The sequence below is a fragment of the Zeus faber genome (assembly GCF_960531495.2).
Source record: "Zeus faber genome assembly, chromosome: 4".
NCBI classification, from domain to species: Eukaryota; Metazoa; Chordata; class Actinopteri; order Zeiformes; family Zeidae; genus Zeus; species Zeus faber.
The window spans coordinates 7,763,901-7,782,101 of NC_137191.1; the positions used below are offsets into that span (position 1 = coordinate 7,763,901).

Sequence of the window (18,201 nt, forward strand, 5' to 3'; positions counted from 1 at the left end):
TTTTAGCATTTCCCAACCAAAAGTTGTAAGGCCTGGTGGTATAGGCGAGGGGGTGTCGTTTCGTTCAATAAGGATATTGAGTAAAATAAATGTACGATAAAAACACAATGTTTTAATTTGCTTTATTTAGAGGAACGGGACCAGTGATTTCTCCAATGTCTCCATTACACATGGAGAGGGGGACAAGGGCGCAAATTGCACAGATTGTGTTTTTGATCAACAATATTGTTATTTTCGAGGGCTTTAATGCGTGATTGCAATGACAGATGTATAGATCCGGGGCTATTTGTTTTTAAATTTTAGAGATTTTTATGAACTAACCCCATTTGTCCTTCATTACAGTATGTTAAATATACTTTTCACATGTTAACAAATGACAGTTTGTATGAATCGGATGGTGTCTGTACTCAAAAACTTTTATGAACTTTTATCTGATTAGCTAAGGGCCCATAATGTGACATTGAGCGCCGTTGCTGTTTGGCTCTCGACCAAAAGGCGAGTCGCACCGTTCGCACCCAGGAAACGTCATGAAACCCTGACTTTTAAGTTACCAACCAAAATAAGCGCAGAAGACTGACTAGGCATTATAAAGCCATCCATGTTTGTTTGCACTTGCGTTTAGACGCGACTCTCCAAGCCAAAGCGATGCTGCGTTCATGGGAAACTCGGAAAAAATTTCTTGTTTCGGAAGTGATGATGCATTCACTGGAACTCAGAAAAAAAAAATACTTTTAATCTATCAAAACGTTCTTTGTGTTTTTATTTTTTTTTGTTTATAAGGTAAATGTTCTCAAATATAGACGTTTTAATAGAACGTTTAATATAAAGTCTTTCAAATTGATTTGGAAAAACCTTTTTGATAATATCGGTCAAAACATCTGTAATCGGTGGGCTAGGACTCTCCAAAATCGGGATTGGCATGGAACCCAAAAATCTTACATTGCCCGGCCTCTAAATACAACCTATAATAACCTATTGAAACTTTGACATTGATATTGACACTATATTGTCAAGTGTGAGAAATGATGCCTTAGAATTGTTATCTATCTCAGTTTCCATTTAACTTGATTATGTTTTATCTTGTGATGATCTATCGGATATGTAAATGTGGGATAGATATGCTGCAGTAAGTCTGTGTGTCTCCAACTTGCAGGATATTTGAGACAGAATTTCCTGTTGGCTTTATGAAGCGTTATCGTTTTTTGACATCCTACCTTTCAACCTCATGCTTCCGACCTGCTCTTTTCTTTGAAAAGAAGGAAAAAGAAATTAAAAATATACATTTTAACAATATCACCATATCTACTTATAAATTTCAAACCCCATATTCAATAGCCTTTCTGGTAATGTAAAAATATTTTTTTTAATTTCATGATGATATAGTACCACTGAAAGATAAAAAGATGTTATCAAATGCGCACACACGCACACAAATCTCTTTAGTTCATCCAATAAAATTATTATTATTATTATTATTATTATTATTATTATTAGCTATGTGGTCTTGTGATGTTGGGTCTGTTTATTTTTTTAATGTCCATTGAACTGCAACAAAATACTTTGTACTGTGATGAATCACTGAGCACAGGTAGCGCCCTCTAAACCTTTAGCCTACATGCCAGAATTTACGGACTGCTCTCGCCTGGTCTGCATTGTTGAAACAGCTCCTCCTATCACCCTGGGACCGCCACCAGAGGACGTGTCGAGTAAACACTACAAATCCACCCGTGGGAAACCAGCGTTAGCTCAGAGGACTAAGGCATAAGGATGCCCTGTCCTTTTCACCAACAGTGTAAATCTGACGAAAGACAGCCTTCGGCCTCCTGCTCCGTCCGGTTTAGTTGTCTGCAGTACGGCCGTGAACCTCTTAGTCGACTGCGATTCACCTTAACGGAACGAGCTGCGATATCACCCGGCGGCGGAATCAAAAATTCGTAAATAAAATCCCAAATTGTATTTTGAAAGAGAGATGGAGGGAGCTATTTTCAACCACAAAGGCCTTGCCTAATTTTTTCCTGGAATGAGGTCGTGAGGGCAGTTGAAATGTTCTCCCAGAGTTTCTCCCCAAACGCTAGAGCTGAGCACGTGGCGTGGAAGGGAGCGCGTTGAGCATAAATGACACACAAACGCATGCAGATTAATGTTAATGTTAATGTACTTCAATGGACACGCATACACACGTTTGTAGATTCACACACACATTCAAAAAGCACTCATGAGAGCCATTCATAAACCTTTTCTCCAGACAGTCTTAAATGCTAATTAGAAACTTGATTTAACAGTTGGTAAATTATAGGGTAAGTCATTCATGGCCGTATGTATGCACACACACACACACACACACACACACACACACACACACACACACACACACACACACACACACACACGCACAGGTGTGATACATTATGGAGATATCCAGGTCGGAAGTGGATATTGATCTGGTTATAAATATGTCTGTGGTGGCCCCCGGAAGAGTGGCTTCACTGAGTTATTATAAGAAACCAATGCAATCGATAAGGACTAGGAAATGAGGGACCGTCATCGAAAATGTGCCGTCCTTGCTGCTCTGTTAACGGAATGTGGGTGCATATGTAGATACGTTTGTTTTTCGAACTGCGTGTGTGTGTGTGTGTGTGTGTGTGTGTGTGTGTGTGTGTGTGTGTGTGTACACCTTAACCGGAACACCACTCCACAAGCTGTGTGTGTGTGTGTGTGTGTGTGTGTGTGTGTGTGTCATTACCGTCATCGCCTTACTGGTCCAGATTCTAAAATTAACCCTGAAACCCGACCCCGCCTCTTCCCTGTACTTCCCGTTTGCTTCATTCATCAACATAAACCAAAAAAACTCAACCGACTCTTATACCCAGTTTGGAATATGCTGTTCTTTAGCCGTTTAGTGTCCCTTGCGTTTGCCCGCTTTCCTTTCCCCTTTTTCATTTTTTTTTTTTTTTTTTTCAATTCCAATCCAAATCCCGAGCAAACCCTGTCATATCGTTGTGACGAGCTGTCTGACATCTCACCTCAACGTCCTTGTGTCTTACGCAGTTCCCTCGCATTCTAATCCAATCTCTAATCCATCCCTTCGCTTTGTCACTTTTGAAGTCTTATACCCGTTTATTCCTCAAAGGCTTCGGGGGCCCTCATGTGAGGTTGATGAATGGCCAGGAACGGCCAAGAGCTAACAACACTAACCGGCTACTGTAGTTACAGTTCACTTGGGGGAGGGGGGAGAAAGCGAGTCTGTTCTATAATGATGGATGGTCAATTTTTTATGAATAAAAAAAAGAAAAAGAAAAGCCACAGAAAATCCAGTGGGTGCTCTGGATTCTCTCACTTGTTTGATGCAGCTCTCGTTGTCTGAATATTAGGGATATTCTCCAGGACCCAGTATCTTGTTAATTTTATTTAATCTTTGAGAAGACCACACAAAAAAAGAAGCGCGCACACTGGCACGCACGCACACACACACACACACACACACACAACACAGTCACATGGGCCCTCTCGCCAGCGACTAGCGCCCCGGCGTAATGATCTGTGGCACCGGTGCCTGTTGTAATCGCTCCTCAACGTCCACCCCGTGTTATTCCCGCTTGGCCTCTGTAGAAATGGGGACGGCGGTCGATGATAGCGGAGGGAAAAGTGTCTTTAATGGGCGGCGCGGCGAAGGCGTGTCTCGCGGGCATGCTTGCCTCGGTGCGTCTGTCAATCAGCAAATTGGGGCAAACTGTCAAAAACGTGTTTTTTTTTCTTTTTTTTTTTCCTCTCTTCACTTATTGATTTGAAGGATTTTGGAACGACTTAATTTGGCATTTTGTTTTTTCTTTTTTTTTTCTTTTAATTTCGGTTGCACTTTAAAACGCGCATCATCGGCTAAACTAAAAATCCCCGGGTCCGAGAGAGCCAGTGCGTTGCGGTGTCCGTGTCCCACAAGCCTGGAGCACGGCAACAGAAGTCGGAGCAAACTTTTAAATGAGGCCTTTTGTATTTAATATGGGTGAAGATTTAGTCACTGCATTGCTTATTTCTCACCTAGAATTTGTTTTGAAACACATTTTTGTGAACTGACGGGGTGAAATCAAATTGACAGAGTAAATAAAACCAGGGGCTTGGCTGTTAGTTTATAATTAAAGCTACACACACTGAAAAAGTGTGGTAGAGGCAATGGTATAGAGGCATGTCACAATGGCTCGAATGTGTAATCTGAGTAATATTTTTTAGGAAATAAAACTTCAAATACGTGTTTTGGAGACCTCAGACTTATATTACCTTGTTGAAAAGGAGCACCATAGGTCCCCTTTAATATCCTGTGTAAAGTTCAGCAGATAGCTTTACAGCTATGCTTTTTTTTTCCAGGGCTGCTACTGATTATTTGTAATATAAAGTAAAATATTATGATGAAGTAATCCAAAGATGAGCCTGAGATAGGCCTGATATTTAATTGCAGTAAATATGAAAGTTTTTGTGAATTTGATTTGAGCAAAGCAAACACATAGATTTCCGATTCTCTAAAGCTGGTGTGTGTTTTCTTTCCTAGATTTACATTAAAATATATATTTTAGTATTACATACCTTTTTCTGCCTTTCACCCTTATTCAATACACTGAAGCGGAGATATGTAATATAATATAATGACACTATATCAGTGGAGTCATGGAGAGGTTTCAGTTCTTGCAAACGAGGAATCTTACAAGGTGCAGCTACTTTTGAACACCTTTCATATTGGGGATGGAAACTGAAGTTAAATGGGACGGGGTGTGTGTTATCACTTGCCAGTGTTTACTTTTCAAATCATAAGGCGTGCATCTCTGAAGTGATTGGGCCGGGAGCATTTGGGTGGATTTTAATTCTGTTCTCATCACTGTGTTTGGAAATGATGCATCAAGCGATTCACTGCGGCAGCAAAGTAATTCCACAGCAGGGTTTTTTTTTTTTTTTTTTGGCGAGCGTAAAGTAGGCCTCACAACTGTGACAGGGGTTCACTCGCCTCATTTGAACTTCTTCGCCTCATCTGTTGCAGGTTAATTAAACTAGAAAAAATTGTGACCTACTCACTTCAACTTAAGAAATAGTGTCCGGAGAACCAGACAAGATGAATCATCTCACACACACACACACACACACAATCACACATACCTTTTCATTTAGCGTTTGTTTTTCCTTATCGCTCATTTTCTCTGTTTGTCTCAGCCTGTATTTTGTCCAAATGTCGAATTGATGTCTTTTTTTCTTTTTATTCTTCCTCGAGCCACATAATTTTTTTTCCTTTACCCTCATCTTTTATTTTCTCACATTTTTGCACCCTGTTTAAACGTACACAAACACTTTGCTCATGGGGACCTTCTGCCAGTTACATAACCCTTGTCACTTAGTCAGCGATTGCCGCTCCCTGCTGCTCCCTTCCAGTCCCACACTGGTCCTCAAAGAGCAGAGCAGAAGGCGACGTGGTTTCGGAAATATCATCTCCACAGTTTTGTGAGGAAGGAGAAGAAGGAAGAAAGAAGGAAGGAAAAAAACAAAAAAAACTATGAAAACACTTTGAAAAAGTAACACTCGTACTTTTTGGTTGGATTTAGGGTTATCTAATCCCTCAATCAAGTGAGTGCTACCACTTGTAACAGACTATCTACTATTGACTATTTAAATTTGAGGGTTTTTTTCAGTAGATAGATGCTGTCAGTCTGTGGATCAAAACGATCCTTTAAAAGCATGGTAATCCAGCCATGGCAAATGGGCATGAACTTGGACCCACAGTCTTTAAATAACTACACCCTTCTGCCTCAACAAGCAGTATATCTCGCAGTGTGCCATTTCCACTTTCCGGCACACCCAGCTTGACACAAAAACAATAGGTTGTAAGCGACTCAAGGTGCGGCTATTAACTGCACCTAGAGTAGGTATATACTACCTTAACTGTGATATATTCGCTTAGTCGTCCTGTTGGTAATTGGAAAAAGGAAAATTCATAGTACATTTCAATTTCAGTTGTTGACAAATAGGACAAGGAACATTGAAACGGAACATTGCAGCAGGTTTATGGGACTATTACACCTAAAAGGTCTAGCAGAAGCAATGACAAGGCATTACTAAAGCTTTGGACATTACTGTCAGGACCTTGGGTGGGTGGTATTGACTGTTACTTGCCCCAAACAAAGGCATATTCTGTGCCAAAAATTAATTCACAGATATAGCTATACAGATATAGATAAAAGACAGATTCACTGACACCAGAACCACAATCTGTGTTTGGGTCGTCCGTTTTTATCACGATGACATATTCAGAAGATTGATTGTTTTTAAGGAAAGAGAAGCTGTTGCTTTACCAGATTGGCAAAAAGTTGTTTTTTTTTTTTTCAGGAAGCATATATATTACAACTTTGCGAGCCATTTCCCATCAGCAGTAGCGACTGCATGAGGACCCCGGACCTAGAGTTAGAACCTTGAATCACTCGTTCCCGCCGCCATTGACGTCACATCTGTGACTTTAACAACCTCAAGTGTGTGTGTGTGTCTGTGCGTCCGCATTAGTGTTTGCGAGCGAGTGCTCTGTGTAATATTCCATGATGTGTGATATAATGGCATTATAATCTGGCAGACGATTCACTAATGGCCTTTTCAAATTGTCATTGAATCAAAAGGAAATTGTTGACCCAGGGGCTAAGTAGTCATGGTCCTAAAGTTTCATCATCAGACTGTCACTCATTTTCTGTGTGTGTGTGTGTGTGTGTGTGTGTGTGTGTGTGTGTGTGTGTGTGTGTGTGTGTGTGTGTGTGTGTGTGTGTGTGTGTGTGTGTGTGTGTGTGTGTGTGTGTGTTGCTGCTGACATGGAGGTCAGGGTAATTTCACTCACTCGGTGTGTGTGTCTGTGCGTGTGTTAGGCAGCTAGAAGCTTTGAAACCGACTTCTACTGCTTCTCTTGTTGTCTTTTCTGCCTCAGATCTTTTGCAGGCAGACAAAGAGGAACAGCAGGTAGATGTCCCTCTTTGTTAGAGAGTGTCTGAGAAAGTGTCCCCGTTAGACACGTAGCCTACATCTAAAATGTAAACACAATGTTTTATTAATTTATTTATTTTTGGAGGCACAGGGACGCACAGCGGGGCGCAGATCGCGGGTGCCCCTCTGGGATGGGCCCTTAGCTGCCACTGGGCCCCCGTGCAGCTGCACCATCTGTGCTTTCGCCATCACTTTCGTATCATTTTCATCAAGTGAACATCCGGTTTGAACTGAGGCAGGTATTCGTACACAATGGGATTTTATATTAAATACATTTCCATGTAAAAGTCCCCCCACCCCCTTTTTCTGCTTGACCTTTTAAACTGCAGTCAACGTTTGCAAGGGTTGTATTTCTAAATGTGCTCGCTGACATTTTGGAACTGGCGGTTTGCCACTTATTGTTCAGATCAGGGATGAGATGTTGTGTCATCGGGAACAACACTTTCTCTGAGTAGACCGTCTTGAAGTGAGTCTACGTTTGCATTCGTCTGCACACAGGTGTCCCAACTGAGAAGGTAGCCAAACGTGTTGTGTAACTTGTCAAGTTGGTAAATGGTCTCTGAGGTCTCCAAAACATGTTTTTGGAGTTTTTTTTGCTGAAAATACCACTCACATTATGCATTCTCACCATCCTAAACATGCCTCTAAATCCATCGTGTTCCTGACGCTCTGTGTATCTGGGAGGAGCCACCCTCCCCAGGCCCCGAGGTCTGTGAACCAATGGGGTTTGGGCTTCACTCCGGATTCTGTTGTATTTCTCTGTAAATGTTCACTGATTTCACCTTATCAATACACTAAAACCTATTGCTGAACAAATTTTATGCAAGAAATAAGCAATCCAGTGGCTGATTGAAAGGCCTTATTGAGTTTGGTACAACTTTCGCCGCGGTGTCAGGAGCAAGCGTGGAGCTTGGAGCAGCGTGGGATACAGCCGGACTTGGGGCTTTTTTGTTTCATTTCATTTCATCAATTATGAAAAAGTCAGAAAACACAATAAATAAAATAAATACATCTACAGTTTTCTTCAGAGGAACGCGGTGTGGATTGCACGCCGCAGCCTACCGTACAGTGAACCTACCTAATTTTGAAATACTTATTATACTTATATTTCTCTGCAGCCAACCGAGCACTTCCCATGCTTAGGTATTCGCCTCGATGCTGCCGGGTCCTGTCGCGCTCCACCCGTGGGTGGAGTTACTCAGATGGGTGGCGGTTCTAATCAGAGTGATGCCTTCGGTGACATGTATTAGGGCTGCAAAGCTGAACGGCTCGTTTAAGGACATCTTTTCTGAAATAGACGGCTCACAAAATACTGACTGGGTTGTCTTTCTTCACAGTTTGCGTGAAAGTAGGTGCATCGGAGCCTAAAATCTATGTGTACAATAGGGATGCAGCGGTACATGGTATGTTATCGAACCTCCCCCTACGGTTCAATACACACACCTGAACCAGGTATTACAGTATCACGGTTGAAGTCCACCGGACGCGTTGCCGCATCGTGCAGGCACAGCGCAAGGTGACCTAAGTGCTGCATCCCGTTGAATCCACCGTTGCGGCTCCACCAGCCACCCAAGTCGTGCAGCATTTCTCTGTTTTTGCGCAAGAGCTCTATTTTCTTTCAACTGCTTGCGGCTACGCAGCCTTTTCAACAGAAACACAAGATAAAACTACATAGAAATGTTTCAGTAAAGAGTGCAATCAACTCCACCCGCACCACGTCATTCACGAACGATCAGATTCTTTTGAACGGCTCTTTTGTATGAATGAAGGGAACCGGGTCTCGCTGGGTGATGATCCGTTCTATGTTTATTTATTTATTTTTTATTTTTTTGTCAAGTTTTACAATTTTATGTTGTATTGTTTGTTTAAGTTGCCGTCTCCTTACGCCGGGATGTTTCCCCCTCCACGTAAGAGATAGCCTACGCTACTAGCAGTAGTAGTACTGGTTTTATCTATTTTTTTATTGTGAAACATATATATATATATATATATCAAACAAAGTTAATATTTGAATGATCCACTATCCTGGACACCTCCCCTCCAATCAGATGAACTTATGCAAATTGTAACAACCCACAACTACTATAAAAATATTTTTTACACCTTTTAACATAAATATAAATAAATCTTTAATGTAAAGAATATAAAAAGGGAGTTTTTCATTATAGGTCCCCTTTAAATGTATGAATTTTTCATTATTTATTTGCCAGCCATCACCCCCTCCTCATCGGACAACTTATGATTTGGTTTCTAATGAATCTTTATTGCCTCTTTAAGAAGTGAAATCACCGTCAGTGAAAAACAAATAAACATCAACAAGGGATTGAAAAGAAAAACCATTAGATCAACAAAGTGGGAACAACCGTTATGGCGTACTGCTTCTTCCTGTCCCATTAATAATAATAAAACATTATAACAAAAATAATAGGAGGGTGTTCAAGGGGTGCTTGTTATGTGTCTGTGGGTGTGTATGTGTTTGAATTGGTGCTGGTGTATGAGGTAGAGCATGTCGCTCTGCTTTCACTAAAGCCATATCTCTCCTCTCAGACCAGCACAGAGCTCTTTACTAATTTGCAGCACTTTTTGCACTTATGCACATAAAAATGTTGCCAGTTTTGCGTGTATCTGTTTGTTTCCTAATCGGGAACAAGCGTTCCAAAATGATCAGCGGTTTGTGTAGCGGCCAAAGGAGGCTCCCGCTGAGTCCTTAACAGGCTTGTTTCAATTGCATCCTGATGCGCAGGGTGCCTTTGAAAAGGTCACTTCTTTTAGGGAGCGTCAGATGATGACGATCGATGACAGGGCCCAGCGCATAGCGCGTTACGAAAAAAGAGCCGTTTTATTTTTTTTTTCCCCCTGCTCTTGACGCTTGATGGATGTATTGGTGGGAATAGAGTGTGGAAGCCCTGTCGAGAGACTGATTGTTGTGATTCGTCTGCGTGCAGGGAGTGCTAGGGCTCCCCCCTCAGGTCGACATGTGTACATTTTAGGAGGTAGGTTTTTGTTTTTTTTGTCCTTTATTTTCACTTATTAACCAAGGGAATCACTTCAACACACTCATGTGGCCCCTCTCAGTTCCATACTGTATATTTTCTTTGATAGTTTCTTTTGCCTTTACTCCTCTATTCTTCTTTGAACACCTCTCGCGCCCCTGAGCATTTGAGGGCTTCCAACGCCGCATCGCTCCGTAACACCATCACCACCTTCAAATACCACTTGATAACGTCAGGCCCAGTGCCGGGCCCTTTGCGGCGTGCTCAGATGCCCCTATTCGATAACGCCCAAATTGAATCACTCCACCGGCTTCACTGGCAAGGCGCTTTCCCACTGCGGTGGTGTCTGTCAGTAAGCTCGCTGTCTGATCTCCTGTTTTACCTGTTGTTTTATTTTACGAGCTTCTTTTTTCTTGGCCTTCTAAGTTGTGAAAGTTAGTTAGTCGTGAAGTTGAAAATACATAGAAAAAATAAACGATGGAAACATGATTAATAATGTTAATGCAGGTGTTATACTAAGTCTATTTTATAACATTTCTATAGAAATAAATACAAATGTATTAAGAATAAATGAAGGCATTTACTAAAGGCAGTGAAAATATTACAATCTGAGTTAGTCCGAACCGCTGACGGATTCGAAAGACAAACTTCCATAAAATAAGAAAATACCTCAAACTACACTTAATGTCTCTGCTTTTAAAATCAGCACCTTATTGGCTTTGATATCACATATCGTTTTTTCGTAAGAGTGGAGTTCACGTTGTTGGTAGAACTGGGAGTTTGGATAAAGTTGAAAATAGTGTGTTGTGCATTTTGTTTTTGGATTCAAAGCCCATGGACAGGAGGCATGCTGTTTGGGAATAGGCATGTTGGTTATGTAACATCAAAGTGCCTCGGTGAGTGTGATAATGATTCATATCTATCTCACTGAGCGCCTTTGTATTGCATAACTAGTTGATACCAAATACAAACACACACTTGCGCAGCAACGCGCTCCAAAAGCCAAACTTCAGAAAGCGTTGGGTCATCTCTCTCCCTCTCTCTTGGGGTTCTTTTATGCTTTATTTTTTATTTTTACATATTTCTTTCACAGTGGCATCATGCCACCAATTAAAATGCCATCAGATGCCTTTTTAATTTGCAGGCTGTAATGTACAGTAACAGTTGGCAAACAAGAATGTTAGTATACACTCTTTGCCTCAACACACTCAACTTCCAGCACTTATGTAGGTTGCTTTGTGTTTCAGACATTGTTTTGAGAGTCATTGTGTTGAAAGAAACTGCTGTACACCATTCGATAATAATAACCAAATATTTAAATGAAAATGACATAAACATTACGGTACAGGGTACGGGCCGGAGGGGAAGTGATGGTGAGTGTGTCGCCGCTACCCACCGTGCTTCTTTTGTTTCGCTCAATAAGGAAAATCGCTCTCTCAGCGGACACACAGAGGACCCAAGCGGTCTTGCGTTTTTGATCAACAAAATCATATTATTTGCGAAGGCTTTAATGCATGATCCAAACGAAAAATTTGATTGGGGCTATTTTTGTATGAACTTGTCCTCATCACTTTTCACACGTTAACAAATAACTGACAGTTTGTGTGAACCGGACGTTATCTGCCGTGAAAACTTCTACGACCTACCTCTTTTATCTGATTGGCTAAGCGACCATAATGTCACGTTGACGAACTCTGAGCGCGTCCTACAGAGGAATAGAAAATTTCAAGCGGCACACTCCAAACAATAATGTTTAGTATAGGCGCGTTTTGCCCGTTTCGGAGAGCGGGAGGATGGATATTTTAATTGGCGGCTCAGGCACGGTACGGAGGTAAATGAGGCGCCGAGATCTGCGTTGTGATTTGGCCCGGTAGATACCTATTGTATAGGAGCCGGTGCCATAGCGGTACTGGTTTTCGGTGCCCAACCCGACGGGATGTTTAAAACATCCCGCGCATAATCATGTTCTGATTCAGAGTGTGCAGGGAGAGGAAAGGCTATTCACAAACATGTCAGTTGTCAATGAGAGAGAGAGAGCGAGAGAAAGAATCAATGCGCTACGCTACAATGAAATAAGGTTTTACCAATTTTAAATCATAAAAAAATCTATATGTGGCGGTCAATGTTTATATGTTGATTAAAAAAAAATAAAAAATAAATAAATAAAATTAGTGACAAAACGTTGATGCTTAGGCCCAGCATGGGGTCAACTCAAGCCCGGCGGGCCACCGGGATTGCATTACAGGGAACCTATTATGTTCCTTTTCAACAAATTAATATAGGTACCGTTTTTTTTTGTTGTTTTTTTTGCTGAAAATACCACTCACATTATGCATTTGAGCCATTCTAGCATACATCTAACCCATCCTGTTCCAAAACGGGCTGTTTCAGAGTGTGTAGCTTTAACTGTAAATGAGCTGCCCGGCCCCCAGTTCTGAGCCAATGGGGATTGAGCACAAGTTGTGGGTTCTGTGAGCCAATGGGGTTTCAGTCCGGTTCCGGATTCAGTTTTTATTTAGTCCGTGAACTTTCACAGATTTCACGCCATCAGGACACTAAAATCTGTCCCTGAACGAATTTGAGGCAAGAAATTAACAATCCGGTTGCTGAATCTTCACTCATATTAGATCAAGGCCCAATTTATTTCGACTTACGTTGCCGTTCTCCAAGCTTGTGGGGGACACTGCACTGGGATGCATCGAGACACTGCATGCACGCAGGGATTTTTTGTTTCATGTAAACGTCGGAAAAGAAACGCTCCTCGCGGCAAGTCAATGGGAGGTGTGCGACGTCCCGTAGGTCCCCACGGCCATGGTGCCACCCCCTTGTGACGTCATTAGCTTTTATGTTTTCAATTAATCTACGATTGTTTGTCAGGGTTAACAACAATAGATTAAGGAAATTCCTTTATATTTGCATCCCTAATAGAAACATCAGACATTTGTATTTGACAAAACATGATTATGAAGCATTATAACCACGTTAGAAATGACAGTTGCATTCGTTTCAAAGGGTATTCATTTATGTAGCGGTATGTGAAATGGTTCATTAAACTATTAAATTTTCATATTAAATGACTATTTATTTACAGGGCACCACTCCCAATTCTTAAGGAACACGAACAGACAACTTATCTTCAATACATGGGATTTATTTTATCATGCTAACTACTGGGATAAGTGAAATAACAGTAAAATAAATGATACTAAAATAGATGATAAATAAAATAAATTACAAAGAAAATAATACTAAAATATATGAAAATGGAAATAATACAATAAATGATGAAAAGATAAGCATATTAATACAGGATTAAAAAATGGTGACACTTAAACTAATAGTGAGGTAGGAAGTTTTGTTACTCTTTCATCAAAATAATAAAAAGAGGCACGCACTATGGGCTGTTTTAAGGAAAAAAAAAAAAGGGGGGGGGGGGGAAGTAATCTGGTCATTACACACACAATGGGCATTGCAGGACTGGTGGTTATCCCGGTTTCTACCCGCTGGCAGCCTGGCGGTATGAAAGTTAATACCTTTAAATGGTGTTATTGTAATTCTGTCATTTTACGTTGTACAGTGATGAGTTGGATCCTTTTTCATAGAAACATCTGTAGGAATAATGTTATTCCACTTACTGAACGATTTGAAATTGGGTCATACTCATTTAGTCTTCTTCGACAGCAAGCAGAAATGGCGGTTGAAAATCATTCAGGTGAGTCTTGGTCTAGAAGACATGGGGCCTTGGATCAAACAGAAATGCGAATTACGTGTGACGAAAGAGAGGAGGGAGCCGATTGACTCAGTCTCAGCCGAGGCAGCACACGGGGTCATTCGGGCCCCTCGCCCCGTCCCGATCGGCACCTCCATTGTGTTGGGATGCAGACAAGAGTTGGCAGATCCAGGGGCTGAGTGGGGGTTCGTTGTCCCCCTCCTACGGGTCTCTGGGGAAAGGATTCCAGAGACGACGGCCCTGGCTTTGTCCGCGACAATTAAGTGGACGAAAATTGGAACAGCAATTAGGGCGCGTGGCTGCTTCCTGTGACAGCTATGACAGTAAAGGAGAGAAGGGGAGAAGATACGATAACGATGATGAATTGATGCGATTTATTTTCGATGCAGTTTGATACAGAGTCCGTTTACCTCGAAAAACGAAGACACGACACCAACTGCAAATCGTACAGAGCAGAGAAACAACCACGTGACACGAACAGCCAATCATACAGCAGGAGCACCGCGGCTGCCTCCGCTCTGCGGTCAGCAGCGCGCAATAGCTTTTTACAGCTACAGCGCATTTAAAAAAATAAAAAGCACACACATTTGAATGGGATAATAGAGGAATATCTGCAGCCCTGATATATTTAGATATTATTTTTTTCTCTTTTAAGTTTACATATTTTTTATTTAATCCGTGAGAATACAGTTAAAACTGTAACTTGACGACAGTTGGTATTAATTCCTCTTTCTGTTAGAAGATTTGTGCTGGCAGCCACCAGAGCACGAGGGGGGCAGTTTGAATTCTACTGAAGCCCAAACTCTTGGGTTGCAAATGTAAAATATTTGTTTACGACGTGTTTTCTGAACTGTGTTAGCAGGCGCATCAGAGATCCAAATGTATGTGCACAAGCACTGAAAAAGGGGAGTTTTTCATCATAGGTCCCCTTTAACTTCCTTATTTGCACTTGCTCACAATGCGCTCTGTTCTGCCGAGCTGTGTTTGCTGTTTGCATGCAGCAATCGGGGAAGTATATGTATCAACAAAATACAATTTGTCATCTGAGAAAATCAATAATCTTAGACATTGTAAAAGGTGTAGTTATTTTCACTGTGCTCAGAGAAAAACAGGTTTTGGTTTTTTTGGGGGGGGGGGGGGGGGTTTCCAATGTTACACTTGTTCTGCAGAGGGAAAAGTTTGTTGTGAACACACAGTTCAGTGTTTCCGTTTGAAGCCTCATAGGGATGGTTAATTAAAACAAGCAGTGGTATACATTATTATTTTATAACTCACTTTGTTTAGTTCTCAGTGACGCACACAACATAAGGAAATGCGTAAATTGAATCAGTCTGTGGACTATTTCCCCTTCTCCCCGTAGCCATCTAGCCCAGTTTCTCCATAGTGTTCTTTGTTAGGTCTCCCTCCTCCGCCTCTTAATCGCTCTCTCTCTCTCTCTCTCTCTCTGTCTCTCTCTCTCATCCCCTAGGGACATTGTTTACTGTGCAGGTTGCATCTTTATGTAACAAAGTGTTTCTGGCTGATGTCTCCTATAGGTGGCATCCTTAAAAAAACACTGATTTTCAACAGGAGGTGAAACTCAGCCTTCTGTTATTTCTCACTGGAACTTTGTCTTCCTGGATATGGCTGGAAAGAGCAAAATTCTGAACTAAACCAGAGATATTATGCCTATTTTTTTGATTCTCTTATAAGTTGAGGAGTTTTGAGGCAGATGCATTTCCAATATAAAATAAAATTGTGTGCTTTTCATAATAAACCCTTAACAAATCTGACGTTCATGGATTTGTTGTCAATACAGTAGAGACCAGTATTTATTTTAATTTTGAGTTCCATTACTTGATATGTCGCTTTAAAGGCACAAAACTGCGGTTTCTTTCCACCCTTTCTGCTCTTATTATTTATTTCACATTGTGAACCTGGGTATATCATTATGATGCTTGAGAAATGAATGTTTCTGTATGTCAGTGTCTCCCTGTTTGTCAATATTATTATGGAGGGGGGTTATATATGTATTTTTTGTGTGTGTTTTCTCCATGTATGGAGGGAAAGCAAAGACACTACAGCAACTCTGTGTCGTGTCTGAATGTCAATATTCTGGAGGTTTTATTCTGCTCTGCTAAGGAAAGATGGAGCCTGTTTCTCTCCACTGCTTCAAGGACTGACATGTAGAAGTAAACAACTAGGATGGAGACAGAACGGTATAGCAGTTTTGTGACCCTGAACAGGTCTGCCTGTACATATAGGAGTGATCAATTCTGGCTCTCGGGACTGGCCAAGTCCCTGAGCTGGTGCCTAAATGCCAATTTATAGTCTGGACATGGCATACACAGAGTGGACTCCGCCGGGGTCCGCGCGGACTAAAATGATGCAAATCACTAATTGGGTGTGGTGGCCCGGGATGAAAGTTTTCTACATTGGGAGTGATTTCGTGCAACGGAACACAGGCGAGAAGGAGAGAAGCATGGAGAAAACCAGGCACTACGAACGTGGGCAATAAAGGCCTTGGGTACGCGTTGGTACGACTGTACTATGAAGGGCAACGACTGCGGACTGTCCTTAGACTGGACGGTAACATCAGTGTTTCAGTCTAAGTACGTGTCCATGTGTGTGATTATATAAATACTTCAACACAATGATTAACAAATATACTGTATGTGTTCATAAGAAATAAGGGGAATTGATTGTACCTGAAATTGTGTACTTTATACTATATACTAGAGATACGCAACGTCGTCCTATGTATTTGAGTATGCGAGTGAATAGAACAATGGCTTTTTGGACATACTAAGGTGTCAAATAGACGCCGAGTCAGTTACTTTCAGCACTTAACTTGAATTTTGGTGAAATTGCTAAAAATGCTCACACACTAACTTGCTGTACTAAATAGTATGTTAATATGTGAGTTCAGTGCAGCAAATGTGTTGTATAGGAAATTAGGATTTGTGCTTCCACATCATTGAATGGTGGAGCATGTGATTTTTCTTTTGTGTTGTTGCACTTCAAGGCTTTTAGGTCTGTACAAGAGCATCAACCAGACCCTTAAAAAGGAGACTGATCAGCCATCTTTTCCCCCTTGTGACAGGCGCGTTACAAACAAAGCCTGGACCCCACGGTGGACGAGGTGAAGAAGCTGTGCACGTCACTGAGACGCAACGCCAAAGAGGAGCGCGTCCTCTTCCACTACAACGGACACGGGGTCCCAAGGCCCACTGTCAATGGCGAGATCTGGGTCTTCAACAAGGTAGCCACGCACATGTACACAATGTGAATGGATTTCCCCATTACTTTCCACTAAACCCAACTTTCCACATGCTACCAGGCCCAGATGTAAGTTTTACCTTGCTTTTCATTTTCTTAGCCGTCACTGTAAGCCCACTGTGGGGGGGGGGGAGAGACACCTGTTAAATACAGGTGGTAGACAAAATAATGTAACCACAGCATGAAAAAGGAGTCTAACTTTGAAGTATCAACATCACAGATTACAAATGCAGCTCCGATGGTGAGTCATGTGAAGTTGACTGCCAATTAGAAGTGTCTGTCAGCCAAAAAGAGGTCTGACAATTAGCACTTTGATGTGGGTTTTCAAAGCAACACAAGCCAACCGAAGGCCAGATAGGGCGTCGATATCGCAGGTGCGTCGGGTGCAAAACCTGAAGAGTTATTTGATATGTCAAGGGTAAGGGTTTCAAAAATCATCAAAGCAACATTACAAAAAATGGACAAAATGTGTCCGCGGGAAGGGTCAGAGGTCGTGAGTCGGAGCGAGACGGACGCCGTTTCCTTCGCGACGTTCCCGTGTTCCAGGATGATGAGCACCCCCCGTACGCAAAAATACATTTTAGCGGTTTCATCAACACCAGGATCCAGTGGACCGTCTGCCGTGGCCTCCCCGACAACATCTGAACATCATTTTGCCTTTATTGGGAAGAGTGCACAGTCCTTTCTTCTCTTATGACCCTTAGTAGCTCCTTAAAATTTAAATATTGCTTTCCCTATTTTGCTTTCATTATTTTCTCCACCCCCTATATATAAAGCCCTGTGGCGCTGTTTATAGGAACAGTATTGATTTCTGTTTTAATAGACAATATATGGTGGGTGGGGTGGGAAGTAGGAAACGAGAGGGTGGTTTGCGCCCACTGAGTCAGCAGTTCACCATTGGCTTTATAAGATAAATATAATAATATGGACTTTATAGAATTGGGTCTTTTTTTGGAGGTAACACCTTTAAAGACATAACATGGTTTTAGAACCAAGCATTGTCTGGGGAAAAATACGTTACTGTCAGAGAAGTCTGTTCACTCGGGCGCAATCTTTACAATGCTCCCCGTAAGTTTGTGGCTTCAAAGGCCAGACTCCTGTATCTTTGTCATCTATTTGCATATTCATATTTAGCTGCAGTCATGAATTTTAGAGAAGACACTGTTAAATATTGTTCCAAAGGACAGAAAAAAGTTTTATCAATTAAAAAAAAAAAAAAGGTCA

At 41.6% G+C, this 18,201-nt stretch overlaps 1 protein-coding gene across 1 annotated transcript in view; it reads left to right on the forward strand.

Moving 5' to 3' along the window:
• rptor (regulatory associated protein of MTOR, complex 1) overlaps nt 1–18,201 on the forward strand; it is a 163,874-nt gene that overhangs the window by 41,136 nt on the left and 104,537 nt on the right. Inside the window, exon 5 of the mRNA XM_079998650.1 lies at nt 16,802–16,960. Coding sequence (XP_079854776.1) covers nt 16,802–16,960 — 159 coding nt within the window. The remainder of the gene's footprint in view (nt 1–16,801; nt 16,961–18,201) is intronic.